The sequence below is a fragment of the Notamacropus eugenii genome, chromosome 1, assembly GCF_028372415.1.
Source record: "Notamacropus eugenii isolate mMacEug1 chromosome 1, mMacEug1.pri_v2, whole genome shotgun sequence".
Classification (NCBI taxonomy): domain Eukaryota; kingdom Metazoa; phylum Chordata; class Mammalia; order Diprotodontia; family Macropodidae; genus Notamacropus; species Notamacropus eugenii.
In genome coordinates this window covers 163,494,778-163,514,735 of record NC_092872.1, presented here as the reverse complement: position 1 = coordinate 163,514,735, position 19,958 = coordinate 163,494,778, and the positions used below count along the sequence as shown (strand labels likewise).

General features: G+C 41.0%; 1 protein-coding gene across 2 annotated transcripts in view; it reads left to right on the top strand.

Annotated features, from left to right (window-relative positions):
- Window positions 1–4,707: 4,707 nt before the first annotated feature.
- The window catches only part of SLCO3A1 (solute carrier organic anion transporter family member 3A1), a 366,118-nt gene continuing 350,867 nt past the window's right edge, over window positions 4,708–19,958 (top strand). For both annotated transcript variants that reach the window (XM_072617496.1, XM_072617487.1), the window contains exon 1: window positions 4,708–5,111. In XM_072617496.1, coding sequence (XP_072473597.1) covers window positions 4,920–5,111 — 192 coding nt within the window. In that variant the 5' untranslated portion in view covers window positions 4,708–4,919. The remainder of the gene's footprint in view (window positions 5,112–19,958) is intronic.

Below are 19,958 nucleotides of genomic sequence, written 5' to 3'. Positions count from 1 at the left end.
GTAATATCCCTTCCTTAATTTGGTGTTTCCTATAATGTTCTGTTCTCAATGCAGTTTCAGACTTCATTCACTGGGTTATTAAATATTACAGAGACATTAAGCACTTTCTAAAGATAGTTCATTGAAAAGAGGGTTGCCCTTATTCCCAGCAGTCCCAGTAATGGAGAAGAGACATCAAGTTAAATAGCTGATAAAATGGGGGAGGAGGGAGTGGAGAAGGGAAAGAATCTTCAGTTTTTAGCCTAACTCCTATAACTTCAAAATCACTGTACTATTAAATGTACCATCTGTCTAATGCTTTAAGGACTCAGTTTAGGATGGCATGCTAACCCTGGAGTCACAAGGCCTGTGATCAAACACACCTCTGACACTAGCTATGTAATATGGGCTTAATTTAACTCTAACCTCTCTGAGCTTCAGTCTTCTTATCTGTAAAATGAGACCAATAATCCCTGAATTACTTAGAGATGATATAAGTAAAAGTACTGTATAGGTGATATTGGTACTGCCCATATATTATTTCTTTTGTTCTCTCACCAACCCTGGGTACTACAGGCTTATTGTCCTGTTTTACAGATTAGGAAATTGTTGCACAGAGAAACAAGTAATTTGCTTAAGGTCACGTTACTACTGTCAGAGACGGCTATCGTCAGACTCCATGTCTAACATTCCACCATACTGCTCTCCACAGATTGCCCTGGGAGTCAGACACTTTTCCATTTCTGTAAGGAGATAGATTATACCTTACCCCTCCTGTGGACATTAAATGGTTTTCTTCTTTGAGAAATAATATGCAGACTCATCAGAGTTGTCATTTCCAAGCAGATCTTAAACTAGAGATTAGGGGATTTCTGGATAGTAAAGAATCCTCTTTGTTTCGTCCTCCTTCTAGGAGGTCTCTGAAATCTTTACTTTGTTCCCTCCTGGAACCAGTCACTACCAATTCTGCTGGTAACAAGTCAAAAACTTCTAGGGTCTCTTGGATAATTTAGTGTGTCAGATCTACCCACATCTGAATTAATTCTCTCTACTCTATCCAGCACAGCCTTAATACATCGTCTCAGATAATTGTAAAGATTGATTTTAATCGTTACAGTTACCAGGCTGACCAGGAATACATCTTCCATTTTTAACACTGTTGCTATGAAACGAATAACCCTCAACAATATTATTTCATCTGAAGTGAAATGCTTAATTATGGAAGTAAAATGCAATGTGCTTCTATATGGAATCAATGTTTGGGGAATGTATTGAGACGAATATGCAGCAATTAAGGGGGAAAAAAACACCTGAGATTAACAGCTCCTAGTCACTGGGGTATAAATGAGAGCCAGTCAAGTATCTGAGGAATGTACAGATGAGAATTATTAATCATATAATGGATATAGAAATGGACTGAAAGAAGATGGGGGTGTGTGTGGAATGGAATGGAATAAACATTTATATAATACCTACTATGTGCCAGGCACCGTGTGTTAAGTGCTTTATAAATATCTCCTTTAATTCTTATGACAACCCACTTGTGAGGCAGGTGCTATTATTACTCCTATTTTACAGTTGAGGATATTGAAGCAGACAGGTTGAGTTACTAGTTATTCATTAAACTAATAAGTTTATGAGCCTGAATTTGAACTTAGGTCTTTCTGACTCTAGGCTCAGCACTTGGTCCACTGTGCCACCTAGCTGCCTAGAGCTACCAAAAAGATATTATACAGAACTTAGACTGCAAGGGAGAAGGTAAGGAGGGAAAGGAGGAGGAATTGTGTATGGGGGTGGAATGGGGAGAAGAGCCAATAAATCATGACTCCAAAATTATGAATGTAGGGTACTGGTGGAGGATAGTGGTGTCATTGATGGGAATTGAAGAAAATGAGAAAGGGTAATTCCATGGGGAATTTTTTTTTTTAACCACATTTAGTGCCAAGGAGAATATCCAAATAAATAAGTTATGGAAATTTTATCTTTCAAAGGGATGTTGTGAACTTGAATGAGATCATGTCTGTAAAGTGTCTGGGCCTCTTAGAAAAAAATGTAACTATACTGTATATCATTTTATGATTTTTATGTAATGGCAATAATCCTTAATCATATCTCCCCTTCTCCTCTCACCCATTCACACCCAATAAGTTTCAGTAATAAAATTGGAGCCAAGTACTTTTGAGGAAGGTACATATGTAGTTCATTGCTATTCAGCTTTCAGATTTATTCCTGTAATGAAAAAGTATTAAGCTTCTGCAAATGACAGTTGATCACTTTCAAGAGTTTTTTTAATAAAGAAATTTTTTTTATCAGAAGATTGTGACTAAGTGCTCTGAAATCATAGGTATAGAGTTGGAAAAGACCTTGCATAATCTATTCTATTATTATTGGTATTATATAGTTATAGCTAGCATTCATGTGGTGCCTTAAGGGTTGCAAACCATTTTTACATACATCAGCTTATGTGAACCTCACAACAACCTTGTGAAATAGGTTCTATTATTGTCTTTGTTTTACAGATGAGGAAACTGAGGCACAGTAACGTTAAGTGATTTACCCAGGATCAGATAGTTGGGGAATATCTGAGGCAAAATTCTATCTCAGGTCTTTCTGACTGCAAGCTCTGTGTTTTATCCACTGAATAATCTAGCTCCCTAAGATTACAGACCAATAAGAGCAAGGCCCCAAAGACAGAGAAGTAATTTACAATTTCTATACCAGAAGGAGGTTACAGAAAAGGATAAAGTAAATTCGCTTAGGGTTCTCCAAAGAAGAGGACATGTGCCCTAACACTACTATGTTTTCAGCTTCTTGAAAGAGAGGAAGCTGCCCAGGAACCAGGCAAAGTCAGAATGGCCACTACCAAAAACCTAGCAAAAATTGCCCCCTAGAGTATGTAGAAGAGTGGAAAAGAGGAAGTGCCTATGGCACGGGGTGCCATTGGCATAGCTTTTACCATTGCAGACTTGAGAGCGGCCAGTAAATGGAGCAAGGGGGAGAGAGAGAAGGACCCCTGGGAAGGCAAAATTCTAGGCACTCTTTCCCAGTTATGGCACTGAAGAGAAATTAAGTGACTTTGCGGTGGTTACCCAAGTAGAACCAGGAACTGGACTCAACTCTTCTTACTCCAGCTTTATCCTTTACCACATTACCTCGCGGAATCAGAATAAGGGATAAGTGGTCTCAAGTTCAATTTCACAGAGCTAGATATCCCTGCTCCCCTCCTTTAGGCAAGTGCTCGATTTTTATTCAGCTTTTCCAAGGTGTTTCTGGAATTTGTGATCTTATTATATAGTCAGTGCTTTGAGACCCCAAATTCTCGCTGGCACTCAGGATTATTTAAGAACTGCATGCCACAGGTTTCTCGGGCAGCAACAGTGCGGCGGTGCAGTCAGAGGTAATGGGCATCCAACTGCACCTTTTGGATAATGGCCTCTCCAGCTGGTGTCAGAGTCGTTTCTGTCCTTAGATCCCTTTCCGTTTGTGGAGAGGTAGTGAATGACCCGAAGAGAGACCGACCTGCCCCTTGGCTGCTGCTGCCTACAGGGCTAGAATGACTGGCAGCTACAACAGCAACGAGCAAATTAATCTAACTTCCCACACATTTCAGGTCCTTCCTCCTCTTTCTCTCAAGGACTGGTGACCTCGTGGAAGTCAGAAGCAGAGGTCCCGGGGTGGGGGCGGGGGAATGGGGGGGGGGGGATGCACAAGGAAGTGGGCATCTCTGTCTTCCCATTGCTAGAACTCTCTTTGCGCCCAGAACAATCAGAAAAGCCCCTCCGCCGCTCTCCCCGACCCGGGCAAAGCTTCCACTGGTTCCCGGACCCTGGACAAAAAAAAGGGGCCCAAACTGGCCCCTGCACCTTTCCTCTTTTTGAAGCACCAGGGCTCTCAGTACTACCCCCTTCTGGGCACTCCCTTCCTTCCTACCTCCACCCCTTTTCCCAGTCCAGATTCCCTATTTCCACTCCGTTCTGGGCACCTTTTACCCTGTTGCCCCATTCCCATCCGTATTCCCACCCCTATTCCTAGTCCAGAAAACTAGCTGAAAACCTGGGTGTCCGCCAGTGCAGCAGACCCTCCCTTTTTCCCTTAGTGGCACCGCCCTTAGCCCCCGGGGCCCGGCACCCTCTGGCGCTCTCTGCCTCACGCCGGCAGCTGCGATTCCCTCCGAGCTTCCTTCCCCTGGGCGCTGGCTGCGTCTGGGAACGGACTCCGCGGGGTACAGAGACTGGGAGAAAGAGGAGAGGCCAGGCACTCCCCAATCCTGGGGGTGGGGACTGGGGGTGCAGAAGACAGAGAGAGCTCGGGCGAGCAGAGGAGGAGGGAAGGAAGGAAAGGAGCAGCGGCCGTTCATCAGGAAGAGGAAAACGAGGGAAGGAGTGGAGAAGAGAAAGAACGGAGCTGGTTATGGCAGTGGCAGTGGCAGTAGCAGAAGCGGCGGCAGAGGCAGCGGCAGCAGCCCGCAGAAGGAGAGGCAGCAGCAGCAGGCGGCGTGGGGAGCTCCCGCTGCACTCCCAGCCCCTGTGATTGGCACAGCCCAAGCTGGAGGAGGAGAGGAGAAGGAGAAGGAGGAGGAGGACTTGGAGGAGGAAGAGGAAGGGGGCGAGCGCAGCAGCAGCGGGAGGAGGAGAGGAGATTCAGCCTTCAACCTCTAAACACCCCAACAGATCGGGGGGGGGGGGGGAGGAGGGAGGAGAACGAGAGAGAGAGAGAGAGAGAGAGAGAGAGAGAGAGAGAGAGAGAGAGAGAGAGAGAGAGAGAGAGAAGCGGAGGCTTGCTGCTCGCCTCCTGGGCGGAGACACACACACACACACACACACACACACACACACACACACACACACACACACACACACACACAAACACACGCACGCACACACCACCTCAGCACCCAGATAGAGGGGGAGCGGGAAAGCAGCAGCGGAGGAGGAGGAAGGATGCAAGGGAAGAAGCCGAGCGGCTCCTCGAGCGGCGGTGGCAACGGGGGCAGGAGCGGCGAGCTGCAGGGGGATGAGGCGCAGAGGAACAAGAAGAAGAAAAAGAAGGTGTCTTGCTTCTCCAACATCAAGATCTTCCTGGTGTCCGAATGCGCCCTGATGCTGGCGCAGGGCACGGTGGGCGCTTACCTGGTGAGTCTCCATTGCCAACTACGCTCCGCCGGCCCCACTCCCCACCCCTTGCCTGGGTAACTGGCTCCCCTCTTCAGAGAGAAGAATTAGGAAAGGAGAGCCTGGGCGCTCGCTTGTTAGCGGGCATGACCTCGGCTTGGCATTAAGGTTAGCAAGTGGTGCAGAGGAGGAGGCAGAGGGTTGCCATGGTTGGGGAGATGCCGGGCAGCTCAAACTGCTGAAGTATCTCTAGAAAACAGCAAGGACAGAGAATGCTGAGGGACTGTGTGTTTCCGTGTGGGGCAGGGGGTACCAGACTAGGTGGACAGTTGGGGATGGAGCGTTTCCTAGGCAGTTTCGAAGCTTGTCTGCCGGAGACCCCGTGTAGAGAAAAGCATGTGATTTTTAGTCTCCCTACACAGAGAGATAGATGTCTGTTGGCTTTATCAGTCCTTTGCTTCCTAGTCAACTAAAATAGCTCCATTACACAATATTTGCGCTAGGTGTTTAACCTTCCATCAATTTGTTGGGAATTCAACGGTCTAGTAAAAAGTCAAAGGCTATATAGGTAATTTCTTTTCCTTCCCCTTTATCCCTGCCAAGAGCCATCTTCAACGGTTTAAGATAAAGTTACAAGTACCTGAGGGTAAAGTTTCTATACTTTGTGTTGCCTGACCATTCTTAGAGGTGAATTCCCTACTGCCATCTGCTTTTGACTCCAGAATGATTGCAACATTGTAGCCAGAGACGGCAAAATGTGGCACTCTTTTCATTTGTACCAGAAAGAAGATTTTTAATACTTAAAAGGCATGTCACTGTGTTTCTGAGGAAACCGCTTGCCTGTTGTAAATGACTCAGCACTGTCAAATACCCACTTTCTCCCTCTTTTTTGCCTTCCTCAGCTTAGCTATAAACTTAGACTCCAGAGGGATGCCTTCTTAGACCTGGCTTCAGTTAGATAGATTTAACAAGACTAGAGAGCCACAGTATGAAATTCTTATCTGGCCAATGACCAGAAAACGGAATCAATTGCTACAGTTTTTTAGCTTTATTGAGCAATTATGAAGCTAGAATTGGAGTGGAGTTTTTCTGGTTTGTATTATTATCCCAGTGATAGAAAAGTGTCAGCTCAAGGGATTTCATTGTTCCCTTACATTAGATGAAGGTAACAGCTCCAGGGTGAATGCTGCATGTTGTCCATAAGCTAATAGATTTTGTTATTTGGAGAAGTGCAAGTTACACTGAGGCTTAGGTCTTAGGCATTGTCTAATGGAGCTTCTTAAAACGAGCTTGACTCTTTGGGCAGTAGTATTTTGGGGCCTGAGACCCCTTGAAAAGGAAATATTTCCATTATTCCACTTATTTTTTTGGCTGAAATGAAAGATCTTAGTTGTATCACTTTACATGCCATATCTATACTATGACATCTGCAAATAACCAACTACTCAGCCTAAATTACCTCTTTTGTTGAATTCAGGTATTCCTGTCACAAAAACACCAAATGCCTTGTTTTTCCTCTAATTAAAGTACACTCTTATCCACAGGTTGTACAGTATATGTTACACCTAGGTGGTACACCTGGAAGTAATTCATTTTGTATACCTTCATATATTTGGCAGTACTACCATGGAGGTAATTTCATTAAGAATTTAAGCCAATAAATGCACTTTAAAGTGCATACACACATACATACATAAATACAATGTGTATGTGGAAGAGATTTGTAGTCATACTGTCTATATAGACATAAATTAACATAGGAAACTATGTATAATTACTCACAGGTTCTCTACATAATAGGAGATAATGAATGAATTTAGAACACACTACTAGTATAACCATTGGTCTAGCTGACTCAAGTTTTCTCCGTAGGGTGCATTATTTATCCATGACAGGCACGAGTAGTGTCTTGAACACAGCTAATGAAGATTATATCGTTAAGTTTAGACTGCAATCATCTAAGAGACATCAGAGGAGAGGGGCAGGGGAAGCAGAGTCTTATCAAGGAGAAAAAACAGCCATTGAGAATTTTTTGGGAGTACAAGCTCTGGGGTGGTACACCAATCTCAGCAGGTGGCAGAGAGACCATGCTAGATTTAAGCTAGAAGAAATCCTGTTGACAATTCATTATTTTGGTGTATTACAAGTACCTCCAGATTAGAATGTAACCAATTTGAGGATATTTGGGCATTTTTAGCTCTTGGTGATGAAACTACCTTTGGTTGTACAGATAACAGGACCCAATGCCAAAGGCCAGGAAGAATAAGAGATCTGGGCCTGAAATCAGGAAGACGTGAGTTCATATCTTGCCTCACATACTTACTAGCCACGTGACCCTGGGCAAGTCACTTAACCTTTGTTTGTCTCAGTTTCCTCATCTCTAAAATGGGAACAATAATAGCACCTACTTCCCAGGCTTGTTGTGAGAATCAAATGAGTGTAGTGATTGGTATATAATAAGCACTATATAATACTTATTCCATTCACACACATACACACAGACACAGACACAGACACACACACACACACACACACACACATACACACACATACCACCTCCATTGAGTAAAGAATTCAGGGCTCTACCTCACTCCACCTCTTCCGATAATTTTCCTCCATTCAAAAATATGAGAAACTTCTAGTGTGGAAAAATTCTCCCAGTGATACAGATAGACAACTCGTTATTACTTAGTATCTGCTTGGGGTACTGAGAGATTATTTGTGGTCATTCAAATAGCATGTTTAGAAACACGCTGACTTTCTATCTAACTATGCCTTTGCCTTGCTGCTTTCCCCATGAACTGGACTCAAAAATCAAGAGTTTGCTTGCTAGAGCTGACCAGATGAACTGTCTGTTTTATGTCTGTGCTCTACTATGAAATTGACAAGTTTTCTGGTCATCTGTTACTTGAGAGAGAAAAAAATACAACTTTTCCTTCTGTTTCATTTATTGTGTGAGGCTGTTTTGTGGATAATATATACATGCATGGAAAAAATTAAGTACTGAATATTCAGGTTGTTTGGACATATCTGTAAAGAAGGCATATTTCCTTCTTTGGGTTCCTCATAATTTTACCACCAGGAAACCTAAGAATCCCTATCCCTAGGTGCACACAGGAAACCTATTTAGGTGATGCTATCCCTATAATGATTCCATATACAGTCTCCATATACATATACATCTCCATGAGTGATGCAAAGATGAAATAGTGTAGGATACCTGATGAATATTATCCCACGGGATACTGCCAAACTCTCCTCTGTCCAGATGTATGCATAGAAAATGACTGTCGCATGTACACGTTATAAAGAAGTCACACAAATGGTCTACATTGCCTGTTCAGTTTCAGAAGGGGATGCAGTCTCCTTCTTGTTCATAATCTTGAAATTTTTATGTTTTTTTTGAGGGGTAGAAAATTCATCTCACTATCCTGAAAATTAGGCATTTCCACCTAACTACACCCTTGACACTAGTGAAATCTCCAGCTTTCAAGCTGCAATGCTTTCTTGCCACATAACTCCAAGGCAGGAAGTTAACTTGAGATTTCAGTGGTAACTTTGGAAAGCCAGACTTTGTTTTTTTTTCCTCTCCAGCAGAACCAGCCCTGAGATTGAAACCCAAGAGAACCACTGCATGTTGAGAAGCCAGGGAATCTTTGCCAGCAATTCTAAAAGGCTAGAAGCAGCGTCTTTTAGGCTGAGTCTAGGGCCTTCCAGGGTAATGCAGCCGTATAATCAGTCATGCTGGCCCGGCTCAGCAGATTAAGATAAGGCTAATTTGGATATCTTGCCAACCATTATGTCTCCTACTTCTGAAATTTTGTTAATTTAGGTGTTTTGTTTTGTTTTTTTTACTGGAAGTCAGCTTCAGACAAACCACCAGTCGGTCGGAAAGATGTTCCATCACCTTGTCACTCAAATTACTGCCCAACCAGTTGTGAAATAATCATTTCAGCACGAGAGAGGAGCTCTGGGTTTGACAGTCATTGTGTGCAGAGCAGGGAATGCAATTCAATTTGTGGCTTCTTAGGTCTTTTGCTTAGGAGAGCTACAGTTTGAACTGACCTAGTTGCAAGGACACAACATCTGCTTACATCTTGAGCTATTTGGAGAGGAGGCATAATATAGAGAATGCAATGAGCAGTATAGTCATTATGTACACATTGATTGGATAGGTTTGTAAAAAACCTATAGATACGGTTGGGGCTTTGCTCTACGGGGCAGCCTTGTGTCTAGTAAATTCATGGTGTTTTTTTGTTCAAGTTATGGAAGACTAGCCTGGGTTAAGATGTGCACAGGAAATTAAAGCCCCTGGAACTCGCTGGGTAATTGTGATTGGGGTTTATATGCAAAATGCATTTTAATATTCCCTGGATGAAAAATTTGAAGGGCTATTCTGTTGTCCCAACCAGAGCTTTACCATGTAGAATTCCTGTTAACTGGATTTGGGAATTAACCTCTTTAGTGTTTATGAAAAAATGAAAAAGGAAAGAAAAGAAGCATGACTCCAAAATTATGAGACTAATTTTCATGTGTGGGTGGGAGAAATCAGTCTTGTTACTATTAGGCCTGAACACATTTTAATAGGCTTGCATTTGATATGACCAGTGACACCCCTCCAGCTTTGCATTTTATAAAGAAGCATCACACTGACAATACTTTTTGCATGAAAACCCAGAAATAGACAGCCAAGAGAAACAATTTCCCTGGGTCATCATCAAAATTATTATGGTAGCTAATTTTTTTTTTTAAATTTCAATATACCATGGTTAATCAGAGTGCCAAATTTGTAACCATTCATATAAACACTGTATATAACTCCAGTACAACAACAAATTATCACAAGTTTTAAAAGTGTTTAATTCAGAAGTATATAGAAAAGAGTTTGTTTCAGCAAAGTGTTCCCAGAATGACAGCTTGGTATATAGTTTTGCCTGCTTTTTCTCCATGCTTGAAAGTAAAAAGAACCAGTGATCATTCTTTCCTTTTACTTTATTTTGCCAGAATCTTTTCTCAAATCGATGCCATTGAGACCTAGGACAAATAACATTGTCTAAGCATTTCTCACTCATCACCTGAAGCTCATTTTTAACGTTAGGCAGCCCTTAGCCGGCTCTGCTCAGCCCTAAACTGCTGCTTGTTGGGTTTCCAGCATTACCCATGCTTTCTCATTTGACTTTACAAAAAGCCATTAGAACATTGAGCAAATGCATCTTGAATGAGAGGGTTCCTTTCCATTTGCTTTACACACACAACAGCTACCTTTTCAGATGGTGCCACTTGTGCAGGAACTGTGTTCTCTTAGATTAGATTTCAGATAAATAGGTGTCATGTTGCAAAGAACATGGACAAAGTGCTGTATTTTGTGTGCTTGTGTGTGCGCCTTGTCTTTCACTGAGGCTCAAAAGAAAATGGTCTTATTAATAGTTTGCTAGTTAATAAGGTAAAGGAAGGGTTGGCATCACTCTCATGATGTATTCCACGCCAAGGTGGGGAAGCAGGGGAAGTGGGTTGGGCTCATACAGTGCTGACAGTAATATTTAGAACTTTGAATTCTCTCAGTTGTGTGAAGCAGGGGTAGTGCAAAGGGGACTGTTGATGCAGTGCTGGCTTAGCCCCAGCCTGAACACAGGAATGCCAGTCAGGATGGCCTTGGTATGTTCCCCCCTGGCATTTATACTGGAGGTGGTCACCCTCCTGTTGGGGGAAATAAACAAATCACTCCTCCTTGTCCCACATCTTCCTCTGAGTTTGTCTTAGTTGATTATTTCTCATAACAGGTCTGTGAGATGGGATACATGAAAGAAAAATATCACCCTTTAATTTTCTAGAAGAAAAAACTCACTTAAACAAAAGTGAAATTATTTGTTTCTGTTTACATAAGAAAGATGATGATAAAGCTGAGAACAGAGCCCCCAGTGTTAGAGTTAGTAGATTATATAACCTTAGTTTCCTAAATACAAAGTTTGGCTTGTTCGTTTAAAAATTAGTTTTTAAAAGAGAGAGCTAAGTGCTGATTGCTTATTCTGTGCACCTTATCATAAATGCTCTGATACATTTCATCTGGAAGGTGAAGATTGTGTTGTTTATCATTCTTGTGCCCTCAGTGCCTAGCACACTGAGTGCCATGGTCATGGTAGGGACTCAAGTTGTAGAAAGAAATTAAATATTATAAAAACTGAGCTTTCCTTTTTAAGGCTTGTAAAGTACTTTCTCCTTTTTTAATAATATACTTCAAAAAACACATTATGGTCATTTCACAATACTCCTCCCTAGCCCCCAAAATAAAATTCTCTCACATCAAAAAAAAAAACAACACACACAACAATTAGGCAAAACAAACTGTCACATTAGCCATGTCTGAAAGCATATGCAGGATACCATACACTTAATCTAACACTTTTCCACTGAGAGGAGGGAAGTATATAAAAACACTACCTTTCTACCTCCCCCACACCCTTACCATGGAAATTTATGGAATGGGAATCCATTCTTACTTAGTACTACTCAGTAATTAGAGGCAGCTAGGTGGCTCAGTGGATAGAACTCTGGACCTAAAGTCAGGAAGATCTGAGTTCAAATTGACCTTGGACAGTATGACCTTGGGCAAGTCATTTAACCTCTGTTGGCTTTGGTTTCTCCTTCTGTAAAGTGAGGATAATAATAGCACCTATCTCCTAAGATTGTTGTGAGGATCAAATGACAATAATTTTAAAGTGCTTAGCACAGTACCTGGTATATAGTAAGCACAATATACATATTAGTTATTATCCTTAATATATAGAAATAACTGTTCCAAGAACAGCCATATACTAAAGAAAGTAGGGAAAATGCTCTGGACCCTATGCCCAGGAGGTTGGATCTGAAGCCTCTAGGGATGGTTGTTGTAATTTCTCATTGTTTACTTTAGGCAAATCGTTCAGCCTAGTGTATAGACTTTCCATTGTTCTGAAAAGATTGTTCATTTTCCTGTGTTAAAGATATGTCAGGTTTTTTTTTTTTAATCTTTCTTGCTTCATGGACCCTTTTGGTATTCTACTGAAGCCTATGGATCCTTTCTCAGAAAAATACTTTATTTGTTTATTAAAATGCTTCGTCTTCTCACCTCACTCATACTGGAAGTACCGGGAATATTTATGAACTGATGCCACCACTGATCAGCACAGGAGATTTGACCTGCTGTGTTCCTCACCTGGGCTAGCTCTTTCCTTCCCAACATAAGCTGGTGGCCCTGAGGACTGACCACATTGATGCAGAACTTAGTAGTGACGCACAACCTGCATAGCCCCCTCAGCTCAAAACTCCCAAGCTCAAGAGATCCTCTAGCCTCAGGCTTGCTTGAAACAAGGATTACCATGCCTGGCAAATAGAATAATATTTTTAAATACCAAAAATAAGATACATGAAGTTACAAGAGAAACCTTACATTGAAACTGTTGTTAAAATATTTTAAAAATTATGTTCCAGCGCCCCAGATTAATAACCCCTATTTTAAGTTTTTCTCATCTGCTTTGCTCTGCTGCCGAGTTGAGAGGACTGAGAAAGCGATCACATTGAAAGAGTTTGTAGGTGAAGGAGAAACATAATACTTGAAAATACCCCTCCAGAGACATAGATACACATGTGGTATTTTGGAAGCCAATTCTATCCAAGAGCCATCATTCCCAAGCTCTTTGATCCATAAAGAACTGCAATCTGCTATTTTTCTAACTAACCCTTGCCCTGAAACCACCTTGTAGTTCAGAACAGGCCTTTAACAATCATATCTGTAGGTTATTTCTGTGATCTAAGTATTAATTCCTTTGAGGCCTTTGTAGAGAGGCTCCTGAAATGGTGAATTCCAATGATTCCCATATTTGTTACTTAATTCTTTTCCCATTTCTCACATTCATTCATCTCTGCCCTATTTCCAATGATTTTGAAGAAGAGTTTTAGTGCATGATACTTCCTGACCAACGAATATATTCAAAATAGGTTTCTTGTCCTCCTCCCCCAATAGCAAAGCCTATATAAGACAGAATTGGGAAATTTACATCAGTTATCATAAGTCATTTCTATGGTACAATGATTAATTTTCATCAAATGTGGTCATATTGGGAAGAAAAATGGAAAAAAATGTTCAGATTTCTACAGGAAATATGGATAAGGGAAAATATGGATCCAGGTTACTCAGAAATGCTGCTAAAGCCTGTCCCGGGCACATTCGGGGTAGAGCATCAATATGGGTATGTTAGAATTTAAAGAGGATATATCTAAAGCACTGAAATTTCTACAATCAAAATAATAATTAAAACTTATGACAGGATTTGTGACCATCTGGTGACCACTTGGGACTAAAACTGTTTCACTCAAGGGAAATCTCAATAGTCTCAAAAACCAAAATTATTTCTAGCTCTGCTGTTTAGTGCTCATTTTTACTCTTCCAACTTCATAATAATGATGCTTCACAGCTACATGGCACATTATACGTATTATGTCATTTGAGCCTTACAACAATCCTGGGAAATATTGTCCTGATTTTATATTTGAGGAAACTGAGGTCCACGTGGGTTGAATGACTGCCCTGGGGCAGACAGCTAGTCAGTGCCTGAGGTGCCATTTATGAACTCAGCTCTTCTTTTCCCTACAAACACTGTTGTATCCACAGCCCCAAGCTGACTTTCTTTTTTGCGTTTTCCTCCTTTCTGCGCTTACGCCTTGTCCCTCCTCAGAAGGGAGGCCCTCTGCGGCCAAAGAATTAGTAGCCGAAATTCTAAATAGAAAACTACAGAAACCTTCACAGCTGTTTCTCAAATGATTGAAAATTTCTTTTCATATGATGACATTTATTTTACTTTCTGAGGTATCATAATTTGTCATTAGCATTTTCTTTGACTTAACAAAAGCCCCATTCATCCCTTCCTGTCAACAGTGAACATGTTATAAAGTGGAAAACAACACAGCCTGACACAATCCTTACCCTCTGAGTAGTTGCAGATAAACAAATGGGAGTGTGTACATGCCCTTCCCCCTCTTCTTTATCATCTTTCCTTTACTTTTGTTAACTAAGCCTCTTTTAGTGATGATTTCTGGGTTTAAAGCTTCATTTAAGATCCTGCACTCCTTTTTGTGTTGCCTGCTAAAGCATTTAAAGAGAACAGAGACCAGTTAGGACTTTGCCTGTATTTCTTGTGATCTTAAAACATTCCATTCTATAATAAACATGAACCCCATTTCTCTAATTCATTTGTGATCTTATAGATATGGGTATCCTTACAGGCATGTAGATGTCAACTCATCTCTGCCAGCCCATCCTGCTCTTGTCTATGTCATCCCATAACAACAGTAGATCTCCCCCCCTTCCCATCCCTCCATCCTGCCTTCTTCCCCTTCTGCCAATTCTCCTTATATTGTGCAGATAACAATGCAGTGGGATAGGATCAGTTATCCTTCATTCTTGTTCTGTGACAAATTGATCTCATCATTTTCAACTCATATGTTACCTTGAGGATATTCTTTATGCAACCTACCTCTTATAATTCATTTCCCCAAATTCACCTAGGTTATTTTTTTTTCAGTTCCTTCTACCTTCCAAATAACTTCTTTATTTTGTACTTATATGTGTAAATGTTTCTTTCCTCTTCCTCCTCACACATAAGTGTGCCTTGGAGGTGCAGACTTCAGTTTCTGACTTAGTCCACCAAGAAGCTAGGTCAGTGTCAGTGCTTGACCTGTAGAGAATAAAGACTTAGAATTGGAAGGGCCCTCAAAGGTCACCTAATGACTGTACCTCAGAGTACGTGGTTAAGAAGTACTTGTTGAACTGAACTGAATTATCCTTTCTCTTTTTAAAAGAGGGTTTTCAGCCTATTTGGGGCCACTTCACAGCTTCTCCCTCACCATTCAGGTGATCATCAACCTCTGTTTTTCAAATAATGTGGCATTTCATGACTCACAGGACTATCACCCACATTTACATCCTATGTGGAAAATGTGATGGCCACTGAGGAAAGGCAGTCCTAATCAGTGCACCTCCAGAATGTCATTGAAGATTCCTTGTTAGGAGTAGCTGCAGAAATTACCTCGGTTGAGCCTCAGGTTGACATACCTAGATCATTCATGCATCCATGGTTGTTTGCCTTTGTGTTGACAATGGTATTCTTTCCCATTTCACAGATGAAAATTTGTTTGACAGATTTCAACTTAGGCTCAAGGCTGCCAATGAAAAGATCCCACTTAATGGGTAGTTCTGCAAGTTTTACCTGGATGTGTCCAAACCCGATACTGTCATCATGCCCTCTCTGTTCTCTGCCTCCTTGTGCTCTTTGCTGGAATTTCTAAGAGGAAGAACCAGCTAAAGAGGTACAATCACCTCTCTGCACTCCTCAGGAACTTTCTGACAGTCTGAGATGAAGACTTGGAGAAAATAAAAAATAGTCTCTCCACCCAAATAGATTGGCAGCTCTCAAAGTACCATGGAGAATCCTGCAGGCTTTTCTACCACAGGTCCTTGGGTTAAAGTTGGTATGACCTATTATTATGCCTGCTTTAAAGGATGAGGAAACTGCAACTTCAGGAGCCTATAAAGACTTGCCCCCAAATCACCTGATGAGTCACTCACTGACCTCAAGAGTAGATATTACTATTGTTTGCAAGGTAGCTGTAGAAGCTAAAGAGCAGATGTCTATGAGATCATCAATTGTTCTTTTCCCCCTGATTTTTCAAATACCCTTGAAATTATAGTGGGAAGGATTGGTTTTCATCTGTTTCTGAACCCACATGGTTGGCATGGTTAGAACAATTCTGAGAGTGCCTTTTCCAATGAAGGGCTATTGCAAAGTGTTCAAAGGAATGTATATCACTTGGTTTTAGAAAAAGGTCTAAGAAAATACTAATCTGTTCTTTCCTTCTTTGCTTGCCTCCCTTGCCAATTCTCATTCTGTCCTTCCAACTTCAGCCCATGAGGGAAAAATAATTGTTTGAAAAGGGGAAGATTTAATTTGGAAAGCTATTCTCTGATTGTATAAGCTTTAAAATACAGTAGCAAGCATAATCTTATGCATAATAGTGTAATAATTCCATATCCAAAGAGGAAAATTTTCTAAGTATAGGCAGCAAGGTAAAGCTAGACTCCCATGGCTTTATTATGCAAAGTCTAATTAATGAGATAAGAACTGTGAATTGAAAAACTTATTGTATTTGGGAAAATGAAATTTGCCTAACTTAAAACAAAGGCTCCATCTTCCTTGGTGGCACTATTTAGCATTTATGTAGCATTGTATATTTTGCACAGAGCTCCACAATCATCTTTTTTTACCCAACTCACATAACCCTCTGTTCAAGATAGTACTGTAGACAGAAAACCTGCATGATGGGAGCAGGAAGGCTCAGCCATTGTCATCCCAATCTGATGCTTAGTTCACAAACACTAAAACCTCATGCTTCTTAAAGAGATAGATCATAATGATGGTCCCAAGTGGAAAGAGCTTGCAGGCTTGGGGAAATAAGCACTAATGTTTATTCTAAGAATCTTTCCTAGAGGTGTGGACACAGGTAATATATGAACTAAGCCACTGATTGACTGGCTCCCATTGATGGCTTTCTTGCTTAGAGTAGATCGATCTGGGAGCTGCTACAAATACTGGCCACAGATGGTACCTTTGAAACTCTGCCATCCTCATAGCATTCACTCTGCGCTGTTTTGTTTGTTTGACTTTTTGTTTGTTTTTAGGGGAACAGGCTGCTCTTCAGAGAACCTGATTATCTTGGGGACATGTCATGATATGCATGACATGAAATCAGGACTGATTTCCAAGATTAGAGGAAGATATCACATGTCCTCAAGTTCGCCTTCAGAGAATCTTTGTCATTTAGATGGCTACCCAGTAGCACACTTGGCATTATCTACCTAGCTTCAGATATTACCTTCTTTTTTAGGGTTCTAACACTTTCCATTCACGTACCATGACTGGCCCAATGGATATGAATCAACATTTATGGGCTCCTTACAAGCTTCCTGAAGCAAATTAGTAAAAATTAGTAGAAATCTTAATCTATTCTTTCCATGTGCATGATTTTGTTCAGACAGCATGTGTAAAACTGCTTCCTAACACATCAGGTTTCTCAGTCCACATTTCACACTGTACAGACAAGTGTTGAGTACCACCACATGTTGCCTATCTAATTCTGGATCAAATCTCTATCCTAAAAGTGGGATATCCCAAATTGCTTTGGAAAGAGAGGAGCAGATGTTGATGGAAACTGAGTAGAAAGTTCTCCCATCTTTTAGGACAGGCTCATTTTGTCCATTATTGAAATTATGGTCCAATTTTATTTTCTCTTTAACTCAAGAAATAGACTATACAATATCCAGGGGGTGGGGACCTGCAGCCTCGAGGCCATATGTGGCCCTCTAGGTCCTCAAATGAGGCTCTTTGACTAAATCCAAACTTCACAGAAAAAATTCCCTTAGTAAAAGGTTTTGTTCTGCAAAACTTGGACTGCCACACTTGAGGACCTTGAGGGTCACATATGGTCTTGAAGCTACAGGTTCCCCACCTCTGGATAGATTGTCCATAGACTATAGAGTATAGGGAATCAATATGTGGGGGAAAAAATATAGTTTTTTTCAGTGAGTAAAAAGAGGAGTGGCTTTCTCAAACCAAAAAAATCTCAATATAAAAATCATCACTTCTTTTCTACCTGCTGATGGCTCCTTTATCAAGAAGTCTTCATTGAATATATAGAAATACTACAGAGATATATGATTTCCTCAGCATTAGGAATCCCCAGTGTGAGAATACTCTCAATCCACACTCTGGCTGTGTCCTAGGGAGGTACTTGAGGAACACAGAGAGCCAAGGCTCCAGTACTGGCACCAACTCTTCCTAGTTAATAGATATTCAATAAATGATAATAACTAGCCTTTACATAGCACTTACTATGTTCCAGGCACTGTGTTAAAGACTTTACAAATATCATCTCATTTGATTCTTACAACAACCCTGGAGAGTAGATTAATATTATTATCTTTATTTTACAGTTGAAGAAACTGAAGTAGATAGAGGTTGACTTACTGAGACTCACACAATTGGCAAGTGTCAGAGATAGGATTAGAACCTAGGCCTACCTTATTCCAAGCCCAGCATTCTTTTCATTACTTCAGTTGTGGAAACAATTAGCCAGTCAGAAGTAAGAATTTATTTAGCCATTATAAACACTGTTCTAAACACTGGGGATAAACAAAACAAAAAAAAAAGGCAAAAATGCTGTCCTTGGTCTCCAAGATTCACCTTCTAATGGGAGAGAAAATATACAAACTACACAAGAGAGATAAGTCAAAAATGTACTGGGAGATAAGGCAGAAAAGGCCTACTGAAGAAGGTTAGGTTTGAGTTGAGCCTTAAAGTACACTGTAAGAGCAAAAAAGCCAAAGGTGAGAAGTGGAAGTATTTCAGATCTGGGTGACAGTGCAAGAATATGGAGTCAAATAGATGGGGGTGTTGTGTGTGAGGAGCAGTAAGCAAGCCCAACCAGCTACATCTTCATGTATGTAGAGAGAAGTAAAGACTAGAAAGGTAGGAAGGGGCCGTGCCCAAAACGGTTTGTATAGCTGATTCCACAGGTAATATCCAGCCCGTAGAATGTTGATTGACAGTAAAGCAGCAAATAAATATGAGTTCTTATTATTACTAAAATTCATCCCTAGTCAAAAGATATGGCCATGCTTAAATTGTTTTAACAAACCGTTGTCACCTCAGTCCCACCTTCATAGTTCCAGACCAGGTGAGATAGTCACGTGTGGAGCTCCGCAGATAAAAGCTAGAGAACCCAATGGTGGATCCCACCCTGAACTTACAAGTTACACAAGTGTGTACTGGGGAAAACATTCAATTACGCAAATGATTTCCAGCTTCATTCTTGGAAAGAATGATTGTCAAGAAGCACATTAAAAAATGGGGTGGTAAATTATAAGGGAAAAAAAAAACATGATCTGTCTTCTTTTTAAGTTTCCTCTCTTCATCATTTTCTCAGGCATGTTGATTTCTTCCAGGTCTGGAAAACATTGGTTATTTGCATTCCAGTCTTTTTGCTTTGGTTGTGGTTTGTTTTTATTTCCTTTTGAAAATCAGCAGTAACAATAATAAAGAAAAATCTGAAGCTAAAAATAGCCTCAAGGGCCATTTGAAAGAAAAAGGGAGGAATTCACAAAGAAAGCCTTTTTGCTTCAGGAGAAGGAAGCTTGGTGTTCTAGTGTTCAGGTCTGTTGACTACTTGGTCAGGAAGAGGCTCTTCTCTTCTTTCTGGGTGACTGGGAGCCCTGATGGTCACAGGTGATAATCTGGTCTATAACTTCCTAGTTACTCATTTACTTACCTTTACCCCTTTCCTGGTGATGGCAGAAAAACCTACCTTGCTCTAGCCCTGACTTATCAATTCAGCTTAAGAAATCTAGAGAAACTGGACAGATGGGGTTAGAAACAGATGTCTATTTTGGATAATCGAACGTGTCTGTGGGAACCTCTTCCTTGCTAAGGCAAATCGAGATAGAGAGTAGCATCTCTTCCTCCGATTCATTTATGAGCATCGTGCCAAGGAAGAAAGCTGTGACCTCTTTTTTGCTGTTCTACCTCTTCTACTCTGTCATTTTCCATTATAAATCTAAATTCATGGCTAAATCTAAATTCATGGCTACTTTAGAAGTTTGATGCACTGGAAAGAACATTGGCTCGGGAGTCAGAGTCCTAGGATTCAAATCTCACCTTTGATACAACCTGTGTGATCTTGGGAAAGTTATTTTAACTTCCTGGGTCACAATTTCATCTTTTGTGAAATTGAGGGTTTGGATTAGATTAGATGGACTTTCAAGGCCCTGGGACATCAAACTTG